The 22,095-nt window shown below is 54.0% G+C and overlaps 1 protein-coding gene and 1 long non-coding RNA gene across 30 annotated transcripts in view; one reads left to right on the forward strand and one right to left on the reverse strand.

The window, feature by feature from the left end:
* Positions 1-22,095, forward strand: part of MSI1 (musashi RNA binding protein 1) — a 69,541-nt gene that overhangs the window by 41,096 nt on the left and 6,350 nt on the right. For 20 of the 27 annotated variants that reach the window (XM_046901385.1, XM_040648166.2, XM_015275403.4 and 17 more), the window contains 10 exons: positions 462-502; positions 629-710; positions 825-909; positions 5,334-5,375; positions 7,006-7,098; positions 16,353-16,401; positions 18,415-18,497; positions 19,044-19,161; positions 20,213-20,293; positions 21,588-21,644. In XM_046901385.1, the coding sequence (XP_046757341.1) occupies positions 462-502; positions 629-710; positions 825-909; positions 5,334-5,375; positions 7,006-7,098; positions 16,353-16,401; positions 18,415-18,497; positions 19,044-19,161; positions 20,213-20,293; positions 21,588-21,644 (731 nt within the window). Of the gene's footprint in view, positions 1-21; positions 203-461; positions 503-628; positions 711-824; positions 910-5,333; positions 5,376-7,005; positions 7,099-15,110; positions 15,859-16,352; positions 16,402-18,414; positions 18,498-19,043; positions 19,162-20,212; positions 20,294-21,587; positions 21,645-22,095 lie in introns of those variants that run through there. The other 7 variants (XM_015275404.4, XM_015275405.4, XM_015275407.4 and 4 more) reach the window with 4 other exon arrangements.
* LOC121106860 lies at positions 7,094-14,902 on the reverse strand. 3 transcript variants are annotated; one of them, XR_005840070.2, is made up of 4 exons: positions 14,254-14,902; positions 11,817-11,985; positions 10,836-10,949; positions 7,094-10,314 (listed from the first exon to the last, which is right to left on the reverse strand). It is a non-coding gene; the product is annotated as an uncharacterized LOC121106860 (long non-coding RNA). The 3 variants fall into 3 exon arrangements; XR_005840071.2 differs by having other exon boundaries at positions 13,634-14,902; XR_005840069.2 differs by having other exon boundaries at positions 11,817-14,902.

A 22,095-nucleotide genomic window follows, 5' to 3' on the forward strand; every position in this document is an offset into this window, starting at 1 on the left:
CGGGCCCTCCTCCCTCGCTCCCTCCCCGCCCGGCGGAGAGGGGTCGGGGGAGGGGGCAGCATGGCCTGTCCGTCCGGCCCCTTTTCCAGCGCTCATCTGCCCCGGGAGTGCGGCGCCGCTCCTCGCAGGGAGAAGAGGTCCGAATGGAGACAGACGGCAGCCAGCCCGGCCTCGCCTCCCCGGACTCCCCGCACGACCCCTGGTATCGGCGCGACGGGCGCCGCCGGCCGCCTCCTCCGCCGCCCCCCTGGCCCCGCTCGCGGCCGCGGCCGCCCCCTCCCCCCGGCCCCGGCCGCCCGGCCCGGGCAGGCGCGGCGGCGGCGGTGCCGCTGCCAACATGGCCGATCCGCGCCCTCCCCTCTCCGCCCGGCCCCGCCGCCGCCGCCGCCGCCGCCAACCCCGCGGGGCGCCGCGGCCCCCCGGCGCGGCTCCGCTCACGGCTCTCTCTCTTCCTCCCGCAGCAAAATGTTCATCGGGGGACTGAGCTGGCAGACCACGCAAGGTGAGCGCCGCGGCCGCCCCGCACCTGCCGCCGGGGCCGGGGGGCGGCGGGGCCGGGGCCCGGGGGGGTGGGGGGGCGGCGGGGCCGGGCGGGCCGGGACACCCACGGCGGGCGCTGTGCTTGCAGAGGGCCTGCGGGAGTACTTCAGCCAGTTCGGCGAGGTGAAAGAGTGCCTGGTGATGCGGGACCCGCTGACAAAGAGATCCAGGTGAGGAGGCCGGGCCCGCTCCTCCCTTCGCCCCCGCCGCGGCCCGGCCGCCACTTTAACCAACTTTCTCTCTTCTCTCTGCATCCCCTCTCCTGCCCGGGCTGTGGGGCTCAGGGGCTTCGGGTTCGTCACGTTCATGGACCAGGCTGGCGTCGACAAGGTTCTGGCCCAATCCAGACATGAACTGGACTCCAAGACGGTGAGATGACTTCTCTCATCTCAGGGGTGCGTTGGCCGGTGGAGCGGCTGCTCTCGGAGCAGCCATCGATTGCGGTGTTTGATTTCCAGTTAGAGGTTGTAAACTATCGATTACCGATAAAGATTGATCGGGCCCTTCTCCACCCCGCTTATCAGCTGGTAACGGAGCTGCTGCCCACGCTCTGTGCTCTCTATTGACCGCCGACCCAACGTCCGGGCATCGATCCGCGGATCCCGGTGGCGGCGGCCGTCCTCCTCCCATTGACCGGAGGCCCCTCGGTGAGCCGGGATGCGCGGGCCGGCCGTGCTGAGGGCGTTTGGGCCGAGGGTTGCTCCCTCCTGGCAGCCCCATTTCCCACAGCCCCACGGCCCGCGCTTTCCCCTCTGCACGGGGCATTCATTCCTCGCGCCCCGGTGCTTTCCCCAGGCGAAGTTTTGGTAACGGTTGTGGAGGTTCAAGACTTTATTGTCTCCGAGCGTGGCCAGCGCCCGCCCATGTGGGCCACCGGCGCGCTCTCCTGCTCTCGCTCTGCAGCCCCAGGGCCCCCAGCTGAGCTCCGCGGGAGATTTCAGCGCTGTATGGCACAGGGAGCTGAGCTGCAGCGCTCAGAGATGTGCGGGCTCGATTTTGGGAGGGTGGGGGTGAGGTGTCTGAGTGGGAGGTCCCTGCTCCGTGGTTTTAGTGACTTCCCTTCCCCCGGATTCCTTTTCCGTGCTGCTGCCCCGGGGTGAAGGTGAGGGTAGGGATGGGGAGCGGTGGGGGCCGCGTGGGGGTGCGGAGGTGCAGGGCGGTGTTCCCGTGCCAGGCGCGGGCCGCACAGGAGGCCAAATGCTCAACTTTTCTTCCAGCGTGGCTCGGGCATCCGTGCCTTTATTGTGGAAGAGCAGGACCCCCTTTCTGAGGGTTTACGGCATGGGTTGCAGCGAGATTTATGTCTGTTCCTGTTAAACTGCCTGGCTCGCTCCCTTTGATGTGCGCAGGTCCTTCCTCCCCCTGGCAGCTCCGGGTTAAGCCTGTCCCAGCCCTCCTGGCCAAGCCTGGGTCCCCAGGACTCCCAAACCTCCTTCCAGCAGAGGTGCAAAGGGAGCTGTGCTCTTGGGGAGGGTTGTGGTGAAGTATTTTGAGGAGGACCCAGAGGTTTTCTTCTGGTTTTTTTTTTTTTTTTTCTTTCTTCCTTCTTTCTCTTTCACTAGCCCACGTAAACACGGTATCAGATCAGCTAGTCCTGGGCAGTGTAGACCCTCTTGGAAGGGCAAGCGATGGAGGTCTGCAGCAGCAATCCTGCCGGCGCTGTGGGGCTGGGAGCACGGTGCCATCCGGAGGCTCCATTCTTCTCGCTGCCTCCTGCGCCGCGCAGCTCCGCGGCCCGCTGTGCGCCATGGGGCTGGGGAGGGACGGCAAGGGGACGGGCTCTGTGGGGAGCAGACGGCCCCGTGGCAGAGGGCACATGGGGACCAGCCATTGAAATTCCCTGCTGCATCTGCTCCACTCGCCTTCCTGGCGCGGCAGAGAGAATGGGGCTGTTCCACAGGGCCCTTCCTTTGTTAGGAACTTTGATCCTCCTCCCCATCCTTTCTGCTTTTCACTTGGGTTGGCTTTCGGCTGCCGGATGTTTTGGGGTGTTCTGCCCAGCGATTGCCGGGCGAGCGGTTGGTGCTGCGGTGCTGCGTGGAGCCTCCGTCCTCCTTTTGCCTGCTGAAAGGCTCTGCTGTGAGTCACGGGTTAAATGGCACCAACTCATCTGAATCCTAATTTAGGGTTTTATGAAACTGTGCAGGAAAAGGCCCGGTGGCCCGAGAGGACGGCCTTCTCCAGGCTCGGTGTCTCCTGGTAAACAGCGTTTGATAGACAGTGGCTGCCCAACTTGTTGCTTCATTGTTTTCCAGTTCTCCCTATCCTAACGAGCGCTGTTGGCCCGAATCTCTGGGGAAACCTTGTGCTTTTCAGACTTCTCTTTGTTTGTAAGCTAGATTGCAGCAGCCCGTGGGGTTATTTATGGAAATGCTTGATATGAGAATTGGCTTTGCAGTCTCAAGGTAAAAGATTTGCGTGACTTTTGTAAAGCTGCAGCTGGCCGCTGCCTTGAGCTTCTTCTTTATGTGCTCTGGGAAGAGCGGGCTCCATGGTGCTGCTTCGCTGACTCGTTTCTTTGTTGCCGTTCCTGAGTTTTTTTTTTTTTTTCTGGGTTTGTTCTTTTGTGGAGGAGAGATGCACGGCTCTGGGGGCAGTGCTGGCAGATGGAGGCAGGGCGGCCACAGGGGTGCGGTGGCCAAGCAGACCCAGCGGTGAGGTCTGGGCTTCCCTGCCCTGCTGCAGGATGCCCGTACCGCCAGCTCTGGGCAGGGTCTGCTCCACGTGCCGTGCATCGGAAGCCCGCTGCACAAGCACCTGTGCTGTCAGGTACCCCGCTGCATCAGTGGGATTCCTGTCCCTCGCACCTCGTGGGGTGAAGCAGACGCGTTCTGTGCTCAGGTGACTCGTGCTGGCCACGGCCTGACATGGGCTTTTGTTTTTTGTTTTTTGTTTTTTTTTTTTTGAATGCAATCTGAACGGTTCCGAACGCTTTTGCTCTTAGCAGATTTCTATCTGGGTTTGTGAAAAGGATCTGTTTACGTCAGTGGGTGACACTGAAACACAACTCCTCCGGGGCTGTTTGTTTGAACACCAGAAATGAGGGAAAAAGGTACCAGTGCTTTTGCTTTAATTAGACTCCAGCCGCTGAGGAGCGGTCCGGGGTTGAGTAACCTGAATCCGGCGCTGAGCTCGCTCCCTCCGCGTGTTCCCAGGGCTGCCCCTCCGCCGGGCGCCCGGCCTCCCCTACCTGCACAATGGCTGCTTGTGCAGAAGAATTCGTGCAATGACTGCCTGCTCCCTCCAGCCAGGAGGACGCGTTATCTCTGCCCAGTTGATCACACTCAGGGTAATGAGAAAATGAGGCCGAGCTTAGCATTGCTGAGTATGAAAGCATCTTCTTGGCAGGAGCTGAATGACACTGGCTGAGAAGTAAAAGACAGTAGATTATTGTTTTTGCTTATTATCTGCCATCAGCCTCCTGGTCTCCTGCCGTCCCCTGTCCTCAGAATTCGCCGTGGGTTTCTGTGCTGGCCAGGAAGCGGCAGGGCGTGCGTGTGTGCAGGAGGGGAGGGACAGCTCGGATGCCCCGTGGAGGCACCCGGAGGGTACAGTAATCTGCTGGCGCTTGCAGCCTGGGGAGAGAAGTTTATTTTTGAGTTTATTTGTGCTCTTCACTTTTGCCTCTGTTTACTTACGTGCTGAGTTTATTTATGCTGTAGGCTGTGAGTCAGGATGGAGGTGGGGAAGGCTGGTGGAAGGGCCCGGGGAGGCCGAGCTGCGGGGCGGTGTGGATGAGCAGGAGGGCTGCAGAGCTGAACAAAGCAGTGAGAGGAGCTGAAGAAACACGGCTTCCTTTGGGCTGTTTGAACTGCTGGCAGGTGGGATGGTGCTCTGGGCTGCCCTCTCAGCTGCAGCCCGCCCAAGCACGGGGATGAGCCAGACCTGCCTTTACCACAGGTCTTAAGCTGATTTGTAGGTCTGGATCATCCCTGATGTGATGTAACTTTACAGGAGTTGCTGTAAAAATAGGCTATGGAGAAGGGGGAGCGCAGGCTTCGTGGATGTTTGGTGTGCAGCTGCGTGCCCAGCTTTGTGGTGCCGTGAGGCCGACGCAGGCACGCGCTCAGCCATGCTGATTCCAGCACAACACGCGGCACCTGGACGGGGTGCGGAGCGCGGCGGCTTGGCCGGCAGCGGGTCTGTGCAGCAGCCGAGCAAGCACAATGGAGGGCTCGGCCCGCAGAGGGGAGGCATCGCTTCATTGTGTGCAGTGCGGCCCGCAGGAGAGGGGCAGCACGCTGCCCTGCGGCCACAGCCCCTGCTCGTCTGCAGCGGCCGGCTTTGGATCCCTGTGTTTGATTGGTAGCGTCCTGCCTGCTCTTTTATTTCTTCTTCCTGTTTCGGGGTGAAACGTTGGGCTTTTTGCACGCTGCCTCTTTTCTACCCTGTTGGTAACCAGGTGAGCTCTGTGCTTGTAGATAGAGTGAAGGGGGAGGGAGAGCAAAAAGGCAAAAGAAAGCACTTTTAATATGACCCTGATGATGGAGGGCACCCGGGGGCAGGCCGAGCGGGAGGGTGCAGCCGAGCCTGTTAATCCCAGCACGTGATGGGCTCCCGGGTGCCGTCTGGGCAGTGCTCAGCTGGAGACAGTGTGCTGCATGCTGGGACTTGTAGTCTCCGTGGCTTACACCTTACTGAGCAGGGAAGATGTCTGCAGCCTGCTTCTGTGCACCTCAGGTAGATTCTTCGGGTGTTTAGCAAGGTGCCACGTGGGTGGAGACAACTGTGCGCTGTGTTTGTAAACAGGCAACAAAAGTGTGTTCACCTCTTCTTTCTGTCTTCTCTTTCAGATTGACCCGAAGGTAGCGTTCCCCCGCCGAGCACAGCCCAAGGTGGGTTCTGCAGGCAGACGTTGCCTCTCCAGGGCTGCAATTGGTGGTGGTGAATTTTGTCCCTCTGCGTGGGCTTGCAGTGCATGCAGCAGAGCCGTTCTCTTGGTTTGCTTGGAGCGTGAGCTGCTCCTTTCAGGTGTGCAGTGAGGTGCTGGGGTGGTGTGGTGCTGGAAGAGCCAGCAGCCTCCCTTGGTTATACTGCGGGATGCAGTAGTTACAAGTGGTAAAATAAACTCTGCCCAGGGTGAACTTCCTTTGGAAGCTGCATTCAGTGTCTGGAAGTTGCAGGCCTAAGGAGACACGGGACAGCTCTGTGCTGTGATACAGGCAGAAAGGGAGTCGTGGGTACAGATGTGTGAATGAATGTGTGTATGGCAGGGAAGGGGTGAAGGATTTTGTTTTGTGAAGTGGCCTTGTGTATTCAGTGCTGGGAAAGGCAGAAGGAGTTTGGTTTTGGGCCTTGTCTGCAAGACTGGCATTGAAGTGACCAGCTGCAGGAACTCTTTCCAGGTGTGCAGCTAGAGACTTCTAACTGAGGATCCAATAACAGGCTGGATGCTGCTCTTAGGCTTTGGATCTCCTTTTAGGTTTGATCTTGGATGGGAGTTTTGAAGTTCAGAATCTCAGTTCTGTGTGCTGTCACAGGAGGAGGAGCTGGGCAGAAGCAGTGTGGAGAAGCACAGAGGGAGGAGAAGGCTGGTGCTGGAGGGAAGTAGGGGGGGATCAGGCACAGAGAAAATTGGTGAGCAGGTATCCCAAGTAACTGAAGCCAGGAAGCACATGGTAGGAATTGGGTTAATTCCATTAAGCAGTTTGGTGACAGAAGGTGCTTTAGTGTTAGAACGGGCTGCTCTCCAAGCCAGGGAATTGCTGCGGATTAGCCCTATGCTCCTTGGGGTAATTAGGACCATGTGTTCCTCTGAGAGCAGGGGTGTAGCCAAGCAGCTAAGGGGAGGATGCAGCTGGAGAGCCAGTTGAAAGGATGTTAGTGTGTCTCAGCCTGGCAGCAGTGGCCCCTCTCAGGGTAGTTAGTTTGTTCCCTTGTCCCAGCAGCATGAGCGAGAAGTGGCAGAGAGGTCTTCTCTTCACTTTCTTGCAAAGCCAAACAAGATTTAACTGGGAGGTGACTGGGCAGTGGTATGTGATGAGTCTTACCCCATTCGAGGCTGGGTGCTGTGCAGTTAGTGAGCTAGGATGGTGAAGCCTGGAGAGGCTACCTGTGCTGGAGGGCCTCCAACCTGTCTTCCTGCTTGGGGAAGCAGAGCATACTTCTCCAGGGGAGCCTGGGAGAGGCCGGGTGTGTGAAGCAGTAGGGCTGTGGGAGGAGCTGGAGGGCCGGGGAAATCGAGGTCTGCTTCTCTGGGGTGCAGAGGTGCCAAGGCAGCAGCGTGGCGAGGGGAGAGGCTGGAAGTGTGCTGTGTGATGAGGAGATGGAGTCACTGAGCTGCTGTGGGGAGAGCACGCATAGGGTTTGGTGTGGGCATTTGGGGTGCTTTGAGTGGGTGGGAGCTTGAGTGCAGCAAAGAGGCAGCCGCCCCCTGGCAGCAGAGGGTGAGTTAGTGGCCTTTTGAGTCTCATTCTCCACTTGCTCTCAGTTTATTTGGTGAATTCCTGTCCTTCCCTTTTCCAGATGGTGACCCGAACGAAGAAGATATTTGTGGGTGGTCTGTCAGTGAACACTACTGTGGAGGATGTGAAACAGTATTTCGAGCAGTTTGGGAAGGTAAGTCTCTTGAGTGGCGTTGGATCAAAGCTGTTGCTTCTGGGGCAAGCAGGAGTTTTCTGAACTTTTGGAGGCGGGATTAGGAGCCTGTAAGTCTTTTGCATGGGGTTAAGTAAATTGAAGGTCAGTTACAGAGGTTAGGTAGCTGCAATGTGTTTGTAGGGGCCGTAGCCCTGTGCAGATTTGAAACAAAGAGCTTGTGCTTGTTCCTGCAGTCGCTAAGACCTGGGTTAAGGGAAATGGTTTGCCATTTTTGTCCCTATTCAGAGGTCGGTTGTGGGATTTTAGTCCTGTAGGTTTGTCGTTTGTTCAAGCGCTGAAGGAGGATTTGCAGACACTCTTAACAGGGCTGCTGCAGCATCAAACCTGTGATTTTTGGTCTGTTTTTAAGCCTTGTGATTGGTATTTCTGTAATCTTTTATTAAAACAAGCCTTTTTGTCCTGAAACTTCCCCTGCTGAGTCTTGGGCAAGTGCTGATGTTGTTTTTGGATGTTTGAAGAAAAACTGGCACGATCACTGCGCCTTGTGTTGGCCTGGGACTTCTGTGCCAGCTGGTGGCTCAGGGGAGAGCAGGCTTCTGTGGGCTGAAGTTGTTTGTGCCCTTGCTCTGTGGCAGCCAGGTGTGCAAATCATGAGTAACAACAGAGGTAGAGGATGTGCGAGGCTCAGTCTTGGCCTTTCAGCTGCTTCGGGAAGTTGTGAGCGTCCTCTGGAACAGCTCAGTAACAGACTGAAGGGTCCCAAGATTTGTAGTGGCTTTAGGAACTGATGGGATTACTGTAGCCAGAAGCTGTGGGTGGTCACTTCTGGGACAGGGCACTGTAACTGTTTCAATGTTGCTCGGTGGCACTGTGCACTTACTGTTGCTTTGGGGAAGAAGCGTTGGATTCTGTAGCTGGTGGGAACTTCCTGCCTGGCCATGGAAACATGGTGTGGTTTGCTGGGTGGCCGCCTGGCCAGGACATTGCTGATTACACCCTGGATGTGGAGCTGTGAAGAGTGTGAGGGATGAAGGCTTTGGTACTCATTTTCTGCTGAAAGATGATGCGACAAGATGATGCTGTTTTAAGGCACGTTAGTTGGTGAGCAGGAGGGGAGATTTTAAATCAGTTTTGTTGCATAATTGGAACTTTTGGGATGAAAATTTGGAATGGGTGTCAGCTCAGAACCTTTACTCAGCTTTGAAAGCCAAATCTGTGTGTGTTCTGGGATGTTGTCATGGCTGCAAAGAGGAACTTCTCAGTGTTTCTGTTCAGCCCAAAGAGAGGGGTAATGGCAAAAGTCATCAGAAGTCCTCACATTTGCTGCTCATAAGTGCTATACGGTTTTTATTGTCTGTTACAAATAAGCAAGCTCTGTTGTGTCCCTGGGAGCTTTCACGTGGTGTCACTGAAAGGCTCCACTACAGGTGGTGGTGTCCATGTGTCTGTCTGAAGTCTGTTAGCTGCATGTCTTTCTGTGCTGCTGCTGCTGGATGTGTTCAGTGGGAAACCAAGATGTCTTGGGCATAATCCCCTTTTAACCTTAACTGTACCTCTGTTAATTTGAAGCAGAAGCATATCACCTAGCACTCAGTTTACAAGCAGTTACAGTCTGTTGTTCTAGTTTGAGAAGAACTTTCCAGTTCTTTTGGAGTGTTATTCTCTTGTGTTCCACTTGTTTAATGGGCCTGTGTTGAAAGGTGTCCTGACACCAGGAGACTGGCAAGAACTGGTTGTGTCAGATTGTTTTCCTGGGTCTGGGCAGAAGGGAGAGTTCTGCATAGCTCAGTGTGATTCATTGCCGAAGTACCGGCATCCCGGATGACATCCGGTGCTCAAAGTCTGCACGAGGCCGATGCAGCTGGCCTCTGCTCCTGGGAGTTTCCGTGGGGAGAGGTCAGGGCTGGTCACATTGACTATCTGCTTTTGGGGCATTTTTCTGACTCATCTGGCTGCATGAGCTGAGGAGGCTTCTCGGAGCTCTGGTGTAAAGCATGCTTCCTGGCCTTTACCTGCCTTCTAGGCCGTGCCTCAAATAATTCATCAAAGGCCAGGAAAACTGTCTCCTGAGAAATCCTCTGCAGTTGGTAGTTCCGTATAGCTGATCTGTGGGATCAGTGGAAACACATTGCAGAGGAAAGCCTCTGTGGCCATCAGAGCTGGGGTTCTGTGCTCTGAATGTGCCTTTCTGGTTTCTAGGGCAAAGGAAAGCCTGTTGCCTGCAATTTCAGATATGAGTCATTATTACAGAGAACATGATTTTGGTACACAGGCTCTTCTGGTGTTTGTTATGATACTCTGAGGCCTCATAGCTTTCAGAGGTTCCTTAGGATCCCTTCTTTAAAGGTACACACTGCACCATCCTTTATGGTCTTTCATCTCCTTAATTTAAGTTACCTCCAAGTGAGAGGTGAAGCTTCAGTCATGTCATCTTAGAAAGCCTCACTGAAAAAAAAGAGCTGTTCAAGTCATTTGGGATTGGACTGTGACTATCTGACGAGGAGCTGTTAAGGATGCCCTTCTTGGAGGACTGGCTTTGTTGGTTTCCCCTCTTGTTCTGAGTGACCTCCTGTTTTTTCACGATCTGACAGAGAAAAAAATCTCTCTTCTTTCCTCCTGTCTGAGAATGGTTAGATTCTGGAGGGGATAGAAATGGGAGACGTGCCGTCTTGATTCCGCAAAACCAAGCTACCAGGTTCCTGGGGGTGACTCGTGGTCAGTCTTCAGTGGCAGGCTCAGTGTGGATCTTGGCTTCAGAGAGAGGTTGTCCTCTGTTCAGGCTGCTGGAGGTTATCTTCCTGATAATCCTGAGGCTGCAGGCCTAAGTGTGCCACCTTGAAACCTTTACATCAGGATAGGTAAATACATTCTAGTCTGGCCAGAAAGCAAGCACGTGCTGTAGGAATTACGAGAGGAAGTTCTATGGCCTGCAGTACAGACCAGGTCATACGAGATTATGATCATGTTCTATTGTCCCAGTGCATCTTGAGAGTCTACCAAGGTAGTTGGTATTGGTGCATTTTGGATAAGAAGCAGCACTTGGAGCCTCTAGTGTTCACTAGCAAGAAAAAGAATGGAAGTTTGATTGGTTTCAAAATGAAATGTTTTTCCATTAAAAAAAAAAAAAAACCCACAAAATTCCCAGGACTGCTGCCTCTGTTTTGGCATTCCTCCCTGTAGTCCTATTTTTGTTTTGGTTTCTTTCCTTCCTGAGCCCAAAATCTTCTCTGCGCTCTGTAAAATGGAAGTGACAAAAGAAAAATGAAGAGGTGTGAGAAGGAAATCCCTGAGCAATCCTGAAGAGAAAGGGAGAGATGGATAGGGTTAGCAGCCCAACTCTATGTATCAGAATACTTGGTTTTGACAGGGAAAAAAAAAGGTGACTCCAAATACGGTATGAGAGCTTCTCTGCTTAGAAGAAATACCACTTTTTCCTTTTTTCCCCAGAAGTATGAATGAAAAATATGGGCTGAATGTTTTCATGAGGAAAAAAAAACTTGAAGTGGCTTTTTTTTTTTCTTCTTCCCTGGTTTGTTTTGTTTTAGTGCAGGGAGAGAGACTGAGAAGTGCCTCTCAAGATGGCTTTTGTTTGTCAGGTGCAGCTGCTTGGGCTTTAAACATAGTGGGATCTCTAGGAAACACTTCTGGCTCCAAAACCTGCATCACTCTGAGGTGTGAGCTGAGACCATGGACATACTTGCTAAAGGACGAGACTTTTTCAACGGTAGGATAGAGGTGCAGAGAATTACACTCACGGTACGGGTGGCCAAATGCCTTGGCTCAAGTTGGAGAGCGTTGGAGATCTTGAGACTTCACAAGGAAGTATTTCAACAGCCTCTTTAGATTCAGGGTACCACCCTCACTGAAACCTGAAACAGAAAGAAAGGAGGAAGATATCTTGTAAGTAGCACCTCAGGCATAGCTAATAGCTAATTAGCTATAGCTATATTCTCTGTCTTGCTCAGCATGCATGAGGATGCTTCTGGAGCTCAAGTCCCAGCTTCCTCCTTTTCTACTTCAACCTGTGGGAATGTGTTGTTCTGATTGTTTTTTTTTTTCCAGGGGGAAAGGGGACTGCCCATCAGAGTAATTTCTTTGGACTGGTTGGTCTCTGAGCTTGTAGGCAAGGTTATTTATTTCAAATAATAACTGGGAAAGAAGAAAACAACCTCATACCATCCTTCTTTGTCAAGGATTGATTTGATGAGGTTTTGGGGTAGAGAGGGTTGAATAAATTGCAAGGCAAGAGGCTCAAAACAAACAAGGTCTGTTTTTGTCACAGCCAACTAAACTGTGAAACCTTTGCCCCAGGACATTCTTGATAAAATGTATGTAGATTCCTAAATGATGGACAAGTTTGTGGAAAGCCTTTTCATTATACAGACACCCTTTCAAGTCTGGGAAACCCCTGGATCACAAATGACTGGAAGCTGAGGGAGAATTCTGGGGTCTATCATATCTTTCCTTTGTCTGTATGTTCTTCTGAAAGTGGTTGCTGTTGATCTGTGCCTTGGGTGTGCTGGGCAATGTGGACCTCTCCTCTTACTTGGTGCAAGCTGGCTTTTATTTGTCATTGGTAGAGAAGTTGTTCCTTTCAGAAACTAGAAATGCAGAGGTACTGGAAGGAATGGGAGCCCGGGCCACAGTGTTGTGTTTGGTGGCTTTCTTGAGGTTTTGCATTGAGTGAGGAAGAAGTGCAAAAAATTAATTCACAAGGAGGGTTCTGCAGAACTCACTAATCAGCTGTGGCTCCAGGAGTGCTTGAAAAGTGCTCGAAGACAGTCTGCATCTCTCCCTGGGCTTGCAGGTGATCTGCACACTTGGATGAGCTGCTATGAAACCTCAGCTTGTCAGTAAGGCAGATCGTGCCCAGAGAGAGACCTGCGCTCTCTCTCTAAAAATATCCTGGAAGCAAGCAAGAAAAAAAAATCTGCTGAGGTCAGAGTACGATTCTGACCTTTAGGTTGCCATCCAATACCCAGACTAAATTCTGGACCGTTTGCTTAAGACAGATTCTGAGATGTCAGCCAGGCGAAGGCTCTACTACTGTCCTGACCAAGAGAAAAACCACTGTATCCTGTGCACTGGTTTTAATGACTGTTTGCGTGTCTATCACAAACACATATTCATGTACACCTGCTAGAAAAACGGTGTGTTTGGCTTGGATATGTTAAATGAGTTTCCCCTGATGACTAATTGGAGAACCTTTAGATACTGATAGAGAGTTCCTTTAAAGGAAAGAGTTTCCTGCGCTTATGGTAGACGTGATTTCCCTCGCTTTGGACCGGGAGGCTGTTTAATTAATTAATCTTTAATCTGCCATTTTCTGGAAATTTCGGGGATCAAAGCTACTTGTCAACCTGCTATGGGTTTCCAAACTGAATTTTGGATTTTCTTCCACAGATCAGAGGGCAACTTATGCAAATTCTCACACGTAACAGGGTTGCAATGAACAGATGGGGAGGGGAGGAGAAGGGGAATCTGATCACCTCTCTTGTGGCAGTAGGCAGTTTGGCTGGTGGTAACAAAGCCTCTGGAACAAAGGGTACTCTGTGCTCCGCATCTGGTAGGCAGATAGCCAAAAATGCTGGAGCATTAATGGTCATTCAGGTCTTCGGTGGTTCATTTGATATTTGCCAGGTGCCCGCAGTACAGTGTGAGAGCAGGGAAGAACACCTGGATAGGCTGCCTGCTCACCTGTGGCACGGAACGGGCTCTATCTAGTGGCTTAGTCTTGTTCCCAGAGTTTGGAGAACTGTTCTGCAGAAGAGAGCAAGAAAGGAGGAGAGCCTGGTGCCATGTGGGCGCAGCATGCTGCTCTGTGGAGTTAGGCTCTGGATTGGTGCTGTCTCCCCCTTAGAATCAGCAGAATCAACCTGCCCTGTCTGAGCAGCCAGGAGAACCTCTCCGGTTGCCAATGCCCTCCCTTGGCTGAGTGGTTTCTAGATCATTTGGTTGATGTTTTCCACGTTGAAGCTGCCTCACCAGCTATTATTCTTTTACCTTTTTGCCAGTATGTTGCCATGGTTCCTCGTGGGACCAGTGAGCAGTTCAGGTAGAAAGCACCTGTCTCTGCAAAGCGTTTGCTTGAATATTTACAACTTTCTTTAAGATCTGCCTGTATGGAAGTGCACCCAGCATTTCTCATCAAATGCGTGCAGGAAATTCTTATTTTTGTTTTAAATCTGCCTGAGGCTGCCATTGGCTTCCTCTTTTGCAGAGACCTATGGCTGTCTCAGGAAGACTGAGAGATAGCACAGTGAGACTGGCTCACTGAGAAGTCTGGCCTTTTGGCCAAGCCAAGGGGGATCACACAGCGTTCTGTTTTGGTTCGTCTCCTGTCTGGGCACCTGGATGTTTTGGCTGCTTCGGTGGAGGCTCTCTTTGTGCAACCTGTCTTTGTGTGCCCGCCCCCACCACCCTGCTCGCTGACACCAGGTGCTGGTGCAAGAAGGGCCTCTCCATCCACGGGCAGTGCTGCTTGCTGCCCACCTGCAGCAGTGCCAGATCCATGCAGGATGAGAAGAGGCTCCTCCCCAGGGGCGACACATACCTACGTGTTTCAATGGTGTTGTACGTTATCCCTCACTGAGCCAAAGCCTTTCTTCCGCTTCCGTTCGGTTTCCAAAGCTGAAGGCTGTGGTGATGCTGCCTTTGGGGTAAGGCTCAGGGATGTGGTACCCACGCTCCTGCTGCCACGCCTGTCACAGCCCGCTCTGCTGTTCCCCAGAATGAGGTGCCTGCAGAGCTGTGCCCCTCCTTTCTCCTCGGTGACCCCCCTGGCCGCACACAGGAGGCCCCATCCCGGCGTGGCTCGGAGTTAGCGGGCCTTGAACTTGTGCCCTCGGCTCTGGGCAGCTGCGGCCCGGACCAACACGCCAAAGAGTTCTCTGGGAGAGCCTCGGCCACGCAGCTCAGCAGCTTTCTAGTAAAGAGATCTGCTGCTGTGGCTGTGTTTAAAGAGTTGAAACAAATATTTATTTAAGGGCGGGGGGGTGGGGGGAGGAGGAGAAGGACAATTCACCCGGCAAGAAAGCCTTTGTCCAAGTACAGCTACGGTCATGGATGGATCCCACGCCCTGCCAGCAGTGAACGCGGGCTGTCTGTGAACCGCAGCCCCGCAATCCCTGCCGGGCCGAGCCGAGATGGCGGCTCCTTCCCGCCGCCTCCCACCTTCCACTTTCCCCTCTGGGCGCCGCCGGCCGCTCCTCGCTCCCTCTCTCCCCACGCGGACGAGAGCGGGCGCCGCGGGGCGGCTTTGTGCGGGCCCGGCCGCTCGCTCTAATCCGGGAGGCAGCTGCGATTGGCGGCCGCGTTGCCGCGGAGACGGACCCGCCGGCGGCCGCCTTTGTTGGGGCCCGGCGCGGCCCCCGGCGGGCGGCCATTGTGGCGGCGGGGCAACGGGCGACCCCCGCGGCGCCCGGCACGGCCCGGTCCGGCCCTGCCGCCACAATGGCCGCCCGCCCGGGGCGCCTCCGCGGGGCCCGGCTTCACCTCAGGGCGCCGGCAGCGGCTCCCGTGTGTGCTGCGCTGAGGAGGGGTGTTGGTGTGTGGGGCCGATCTCAGCTGTACCTCGTAACGGGAGGCACAGTGCGTGTCGTACGAGGTGTGTGCCACGCGAGCTTGATTTCAGAGCTCGGACCTACAAGGACCCCACCGAGGCAGGCTCGGCTCTCCCCAGCCTGCAGGCGCTGTGGGATGGAGCTGCTGCCCTTTTCTTGTCTCGGAGCGCCGTTGCCACGAGCTGATGTGTTTGGATGCGCTGGGAAGGAGAGCGGCCGGTGCTGATCAGCCTTTCCCCGAGCTGCACGGGGGGGGGGGGGGGGGGGGGTGTATCTGGCCTAAACCAATAAAAATACTCAGTAAAACCTCGAAATACGTGAAGCCACATCCACTCCCCCTTGGCACGCCTGCAAAGGGAGATGGGGCACAGCGTGCTGAGCTGCCGCCGGTCCTCAGCGCCCGGGGAATCGCCCCGGCTTGGTGTGGGGGGCTGCGTGCCCTGCGCCTGTCGCGGTGCTGTGTTGGCAGAGGGACGGCAGGGCAGGAGGAGCCAGGTTGTCCGTTGTCACCTCGCTGGTGTAGGGCGGATGTGTCGGACAAGCCCAAGGGCATCGGCGCTGACGTCTGTCTGCTCATGGTGGCGCTGGAGACGTGAGGAATGGCTCCTGCCATCGTCGGGGCACCGAGCCGAGCTGGGCGCCCTGTTTGTTGGTGTGGGGCTGAAGGGAAGAGCTCTGCCTGTGCCCGTGCTGGGATGAGGATGCGGGTTGTCCTGCAGAGCCGGCGAGCGGCTGCGTTGCACATGGGAGCTGCTGGAAGGAGAGTGCCGTCACCTCCCCCGAGCGCTTGCACGTCCAGTTTCATAATCGGATTAAGGCAGTGGTATTAGAGAGGAGGGATGGGTCAGTGGGACAGGTTTACACTGGGGCTTACACAGAGGGGATTGCAGTCTATTTTTTAACCCTGCTCGGCCTGACCCGCGGCGCGGTGCAGATGTGTCTGTGCAAGGAAACGCCCAGCAGGAAGACGGGGGGAAAGTGGCACCAGGCGGCGATGCGATGCGCTGGGAGGGGGCTCGGCTGGCCTCGCCTTGCTGGGGGCAGAGCAGCCCCTGGTCCTGGGGGATGGGAGCCGCCCGCCCCTCCCCCCGGGAGGCAGCCCTCGCTCAGGCCTTGCAGTAAATTTGCTCTAATTACAGCCTCCAGCAGTGGGAAACCTCACTTAGAGGAAAGGCTCCTCGGGGTGGGGGCGGGGGCCGCTTCCCAGCTTTCCCAGGCAGGCTCTGTTGTCTGAGGCCTCTGCTTCCCCTGTCGCTGGGAGGCCCCTTATTCCTCTCCCCTCTCCAGCTTTGCTTCTCTTCCCCCCCCCCCCCCCTTTAATTCTCCTCTCCTTTGAGGCTGGGATTTGGGAACAATGCCTTCCCTGCTCTTTGCCCCCCGGCTGGAGCCGCAGGCAAACAATCGGGGTCGCTGGCTGTGGCGTGGGGAAGGGGGGTCTGGTGGGGCCTGGGGCCGGGCTGAGGGGCTCAGCCCAGCAGCACCTGCCCCGGGCTGGGGGAGCTTTAGTTGTGGAGAGGGGAATGGCGGCCCGTGCTGTGGGATGAGCCTGGTGCAGTACCAGAAGTATGGTTTGCACACACCCTGTTTCCTTCGTGTGGGTGGGAAGCCTTGTCCTTATTCCCTCTGGTTTTGGGAGGCCAGGTCTTTGTAAATATGTCAGCGGTGCTTGTGACAAGAGCAATAATCTGATCGGAGCCCTTCTCTCTGCAGGTGGATGATGCGATGCTGATGTTTGACAAGACAACCAACCGACACCGAGGTGAGAGCAATCTTCTGGCTACAGGAGTGGGAAGCAGGGAGGGTTCCCCTCCTGCCTTAGTAGGGAGGGGTTGGTATCCCAGCAGCAGGGCACGCGGGTTGCAGCTGCTCTTTATCTTGCCTCTAGTTGCCCCATCCTTTTGCATCTGCATCCTTTACCAGCGTCCCTTGTAGTACAGAGAGCTTTTGTCCAGTGCATTTCCTGTGCTGTAAACTCGATGAGTTGCAGATATGTGAGAGGAGGCAGCCCCCTCCCCTTCCCGCTTACCTCTGTGGCTCCAGCCCGCAGTGTGTCTTACCTTGTCCTGCGTAATCCGAGCTCCAGGAACGCTGACATGAGAGCCTTGAAGACTGCCTGCCTCTCACCCCTTCCTCGGCATGGAGCCCGCTTGTGCTCCCAGGTCACCTTTTCTTACCCGAGTCCTGGTGGAGTCTGGTTACAGGATGGGAACAAGGCTGCAATATTTGCTGTGTCTGGACCCAACCCACCCATGGGTATCCTTGTCTCCTATCCTCCCAGTGTGTCTTCACACTGCCTCGGTGCATGGCAGGGGTTGACACCCATATTGCACTAGCTCAGAGATTTACTAACAACTTAATCTACAGACCTGGTCTTGGCATCTTCCAAATCGGGGCCAGCAGCAGCCCTGTGCTAGGCCATTGTCTGTTGTTTGAAACACTTCCAAGCACCTCTGCCCCCAGATCAGCAAAGGGCTGCTTCATTCTGCTTTTGCTACACTTTGTGCAGAAACAGTGGAGTTTTTTTGGTGGTTTTTCTCTTTTTTTTGCTTTTTTTCAAAAGCTATTAGGTCTGTTCTGGTTGCCTGCCTTAAGGTGTTGTTCCAGCTTCATCCTAAAAGGGAGTAAATGGTGTAACCCCTGTTACTCCATGGGTACTTTCCAGTCAGTAGTTAACAAAAGAATTGTTGGGTATTTCAGAAGAAGCAGAGAAAGCTGCATGCTGCCATGTCAGCAGTGTGAGGTGCAGCAGGCCTGGCGGAGGTCTGGCTGGTCTCAGGGCTCATTTTGGCATCAGGATTTCACTCTTGAATTCCTGAGGCCCCCCACTCATAGATGTTGAGATGAATGGTCCAAACTACCTGGGCATAGACAGACAAGAAGAGTTTGTGGAGAGAGATTTCACATGTAACACAGAAAAAAAAGTGAGGCTCAGAGTAGTGGATCCCCATCTGTTCTTAAACGTTATTTTAAAGCACCATGAGGCAGGCCAGTTCTGGAAAGTGGAAAGCTCTGCTTAACGCTGATATCGTTGTATAGCAAATTTAGAGATCCTCCACCTTTGCTTCTTCAGAGAGAGCTGCAATCAGCTGAACTTAGTCTGTTCACCCCTAGCTGCTGTTTGCCAATGTCAACAAAGGATTTGGTGAGAGAAAGGAGGTGCAGGCATGGCCTAGGGATATGCTGTCCTATCTTATGCCAGAGACTAAACTTACTTTGATGAAACTTTGCAAATCAGTTTGTTTGTGGGTTATCTGTGCAGCTCGGTCTTGCTCTGTACAACTGTGTTGCTGATATTTGCTTGCTTATACCGTACTAGTGGTTGAAGAGGAAACATGCAGGTTGTTACTGCTGGCCTGGTGCATTTAGCATGGATGGGGATGTCCTGGGAAGCAGCTGTTCATTTCTTCAGCTCTCTTTGTGTGAGCGTCTGCTGGGATCCTCCCCAGCATTATCAGCCATGTGGTTTGTCTTGCAAATAGTTAAGTTAAAAAGCAAAACAAAACAAAACTTGGTTTTGAAAGTGGTTGGGTTCAGAGAGGGCGGGAGGTACAAAAAGAGAAGGAAAGAGGAATCCATATGGGATGGCCTTGTCTTCTTCCACACAAAGGCAGGATTTGCTGGAGAAGGAAGATGAGGGACAGCCGTTTTCAAGGGCTGAATTGCACCGTCCATGAGGCCTGTGGCTCTTTCTCCTACCAATAAGAGAGTGTAGGTAATGGGATCCAACTGTGTAGAGCTCTGGCCTGACCAAGAAGTTTTGCCTTTTCTTCAGGGTTTGGATTTGTCACATTTGAAAGTGAAGACATTGTGGAAAAAGTATGTGAAATCCACTTCCATGAGATTAACAACAAAATGGTGAGTGCCTGGGACAGGTCCTGATGCAGAGCTGGGCAGTGGCACAGGGGCAGTGTGTGAGGCATTTTCTCTGCTGCGGGGAATTGATTCTTCTCCTCAGAAGTCACTGCAGCCAGTCTGGGAAGGAAACATTGTGCAGTGAACCGGCACGATGGGGAGAGGAGTGAACTGCTAATAGGAGCTGTACGGTTCTTGTGGGTTTTGAAATTACAGTGAAGCCTCTTGGCCTAGCAGAATGTTACCTTTATTTGGAAGTGAGGAAAACGAGGCTTTGAGGCCCTTGTGCAGGGCCGAGCGTGGAGCATGAAGGGCAGGAGAAGAGCAGTGTCTGAGCTCGTTGTCTGTTGTGTCTGCAGAGCAAAGGGGAGGCTGGCAGCATGCAGGGCAGCTGGGGAAGGACACAGGGACGAGCTGGTGGCACTGGTTGGGGCTGAGAAGTGCTATCCCAGTAGCAGCCTGGCCAGCCCACAGCCTAGGATCTGTGTGTTCAGTAGGAATGCTCTGTGCCAGTCACAGCCAAGTCTGATCTTCACTTTCTTGTGACAGGTGGAGTGCAAAAAAGCCCAGCCCAAGGAGGTGATGTCCCCAACAGGCTCAGCACGAGGGCGGTCCCGAGTCATGCCTTACGGGATGGATGCCTTCATGCTCGGGATCGGCATGCTGGGTAAGCTTCAGGACGGATCTCGTCCCCAGTTCCCGGTCGTGCCCGGCAGCAGCTTAGAGGTTTTATTCTGAGAGCACTTCCTGGCGCGCTGAGCCGAGCAGGGCGGCCAAGGGCAGCTCTCCCTGGTGCGGGGCTGGGGACGCTGGGAGCACCGGGACCGTTTGTGATCACAACTTGCCCTCTGGTGGCACCTGGAGAAACTGCAAACTTGTCTCTGCTGTCCTGCGTTGGGGAGGAACTGTCTCGATGGAGCCACGTGCTGGGCAGCAGGCCCTCAGTAGCTCAGTTTGTACTCCTGCAGCGTGATAGTGCAATGCCCTAATGGCCAGTGGGCATATAGGACATTGGGTTCAGTGTCTGTGCCCAAATATCTTCCTCCTGCACTTCTGTAGGCTTTCTGATGAATTCCTTCAGGTAGCCACTGAACAAAACTCCCAAAAAGGCCTATTTTCTCCCCAGTGTTTTCACTCGACTTACTGAAGGAAAACAAATCTCCAGCCCATGGTTTGCATTTTCCAAGCCATCTGCATTTTCAAGAAGCAAGACTCAAGCTGAGTCATTGCAAAGTCCACGTACTTGTTTCTTGGGAGATCTCAAATCAAATATTCATCTGAGTCGATGTCCTGTGTTCCCATAGGCCTGTAGGGGTGGATGGCTTCCTGGGAATGAGAGGCATTGTGCCCAGCACCAGGAAGAAGTACTCTGCCTGTGTTTGCCCGGCGCCTCTAAGTGACTCAGAGCTATTCAGCCTTTCAAATGCCTCCACCTCCCTGATCTCCTGTTCCTAAATGCATCAAAAAGCCTTAGTCTGCAGAGCTGTGAGCTTCTGAGAAGGAAACCTCCATGTCCTTACATGTCTGCAGTGACGAAAAAATCTAATGGGCCTGTTAAAGCTCAGATTCACATACATCCTGTTCCCTGCCTCAGCAGTTTCTTGGGTTTTCTGCTATTAGTCCTGTTCGTTCTTTCTAACACTGTCTTGCTGCTTGTGAGCAGCTAGGCACAGAGGTCACTACGAGCTTGCAGTAACAGCACTTTTCTACTCCCCCAGGTTATCCAGGCTTCCAAGCTGCCACCTACGCGAGTCGAAGTTACACTGGCATTGCACCTGGTTACACTTACCAGTTCCCTGGTGAGTGGTGCTCCCTGCTCGGTTTTTTTGTCTGCCTGCAGGTGATGGGGCTCTCTGGCATGATCCGTGACCCAGGCTGTGCCCCTTTTACCCTTTTCCCTGTTTGGTCTTTGTTTAAATTGGAGACGGATGTGGAAGGGGGAGGGGAAAAGCCCTGGAATAGGTGGGAGCAGCCTGTCCTTCATTAGGATTATCCTCACACCCCAGTGACAGGAAAAGCCCTAGGCTGCTCTGATGCCCTTCATGTTAGCCTCCTCTGTAGGCTGCTGCTGTTACACAGGAGAGCCCCTGCAGCTCTGCCTGTCTGCTGCCTTTATGCATGTCTGTCTCTCTTTAAGAGTTGCCACTGCTCTGAAAATAACACAGGAGTTTGAAGTGTAGCTTTCCATGGGCTTGGGAACTTCTGGGCACCCAAAATAGAGGTGTCTGCGATGTTGGTTGCTTTCTGAACAGTGCCTTGGCCACTTGTAGCCCCTTGAGAACATCTGCTGAGGCGGTGGGCTGCAGGCCCCCTGTGTACTGGGTGGTGTCAAGCTCCTGGCCCTGCCATGTGCTCAGAGCATGGACCCTGCAATCAATGGCTGGAACCTGCTGTGCCACAGCTGCTCCAGGCTGAATGGGGCCTCTTCTCCCTCCCCCTCCTTTGTGGTCCTGGGGATTGAGGCAGAGCACACTCAGAGAAAAGACCATCTCGCTGTTTTCTAGAGAAGTGGCAACTCTGAGCATCCCTTCCTGACCTCAACTCTCAATTTAATAATTTATATATGGAGTCTTGGTGTTAGGGGCTGGGAATGGGAAGTTGTCTCTTTGCCTGTGGTGAGCCCAGGCTGTCTGTGGCTGAAAGTTGCTGTTGCCTCCTAGCTGTCTGGAAACTCTGTGAGTCCAGTTTATGGGTCTCAGTCATTGTGGCTTGGAATGTTTCATTATAAAAACCATGCCTAGCTGAGTCTGGCACGCACTGAGCACCTACTGCCATTGCAGCTGAGAGGTCAGATCTGATGAGTTGTGAAGCAGTGCTCCAGGGCAAGCCTGAGGCTGCTGAGCTGGGCCACAGGTAAAGCTTATACTTGCTCTGCCTTACCAGATTTGTTCTAAGGATAAATAGATCCTTAAAGCCTCTGGGGCAGGAGTCCAGCACCTTTCAGCACCAGTTATAAATTAGTTTAGAAATGGCACTGCCTGGTTGCAGCTTGGCTGCAGGCTGCTTCTCCAGCAGCCCTGGCTGCCGTCTGTCTGCGGGGTCTCCCTCGGGGCATTTGACAAGTTCCTAAGCTGTCTTGCATTTCATTTTTAGAGTTCCGTGTAGAGCGGACCCCTCTCCCGAGTGCCCCCGTCCTCCCTGAGCTCACAGGTCAGTCCCACTCATTTCCTAAACTCACAAGCTGGCAGAAGGGGGCTTTGGGCTGTTCCAGTGGTGTTGCTGCTCTGCAGCCTGGCACAGTTATACTGGAAATGTTTCTTATTTCTTCTTCCACCTGTACAAGCTCTGTTGAAAGCTGGGTCTGGAAAGGTGGAGAAGGAATCAGAGCCCAGGGCATTGCCTTTGGGAAGGGCAGTGCAGGTCATACCAGGCAAAGGCGTGTAATTCCTATGTGGCATTTCCTGCTGCTTGCCTCACTGTAGCTCCTTGCCCTGGGCTGGATGTAAACCAGAGCTGGAAAAGTCCAGAGGGCAGGGTGGCTTCTCAAAGGTCTACAAATGACCTTAACCTGATCTGCTGCAAGGACAAGTACTGCACTGTGGAGAGGGAGGAGAAGGTGTGGGTCACTCCTCGTCGCTCTACATATCCTGCATAGGGAACT

This window comes from Gallus gallus, chromosome 15 (genome assembly GCF_016699485.2).
Source record: "Gallus gallus isolate bGalGal1 chromosome 15, bGalGal1.mat.broiler.GRCg7b, whole genome shotgun sequence".
In the NCBI taxonomy this organism is placed as follows: domain Eukaryota; kingdom Metazoa; phylum Chordata; class Aves; order Galliformes; family Phasianidae; genus Gallus; species Gallus gallus.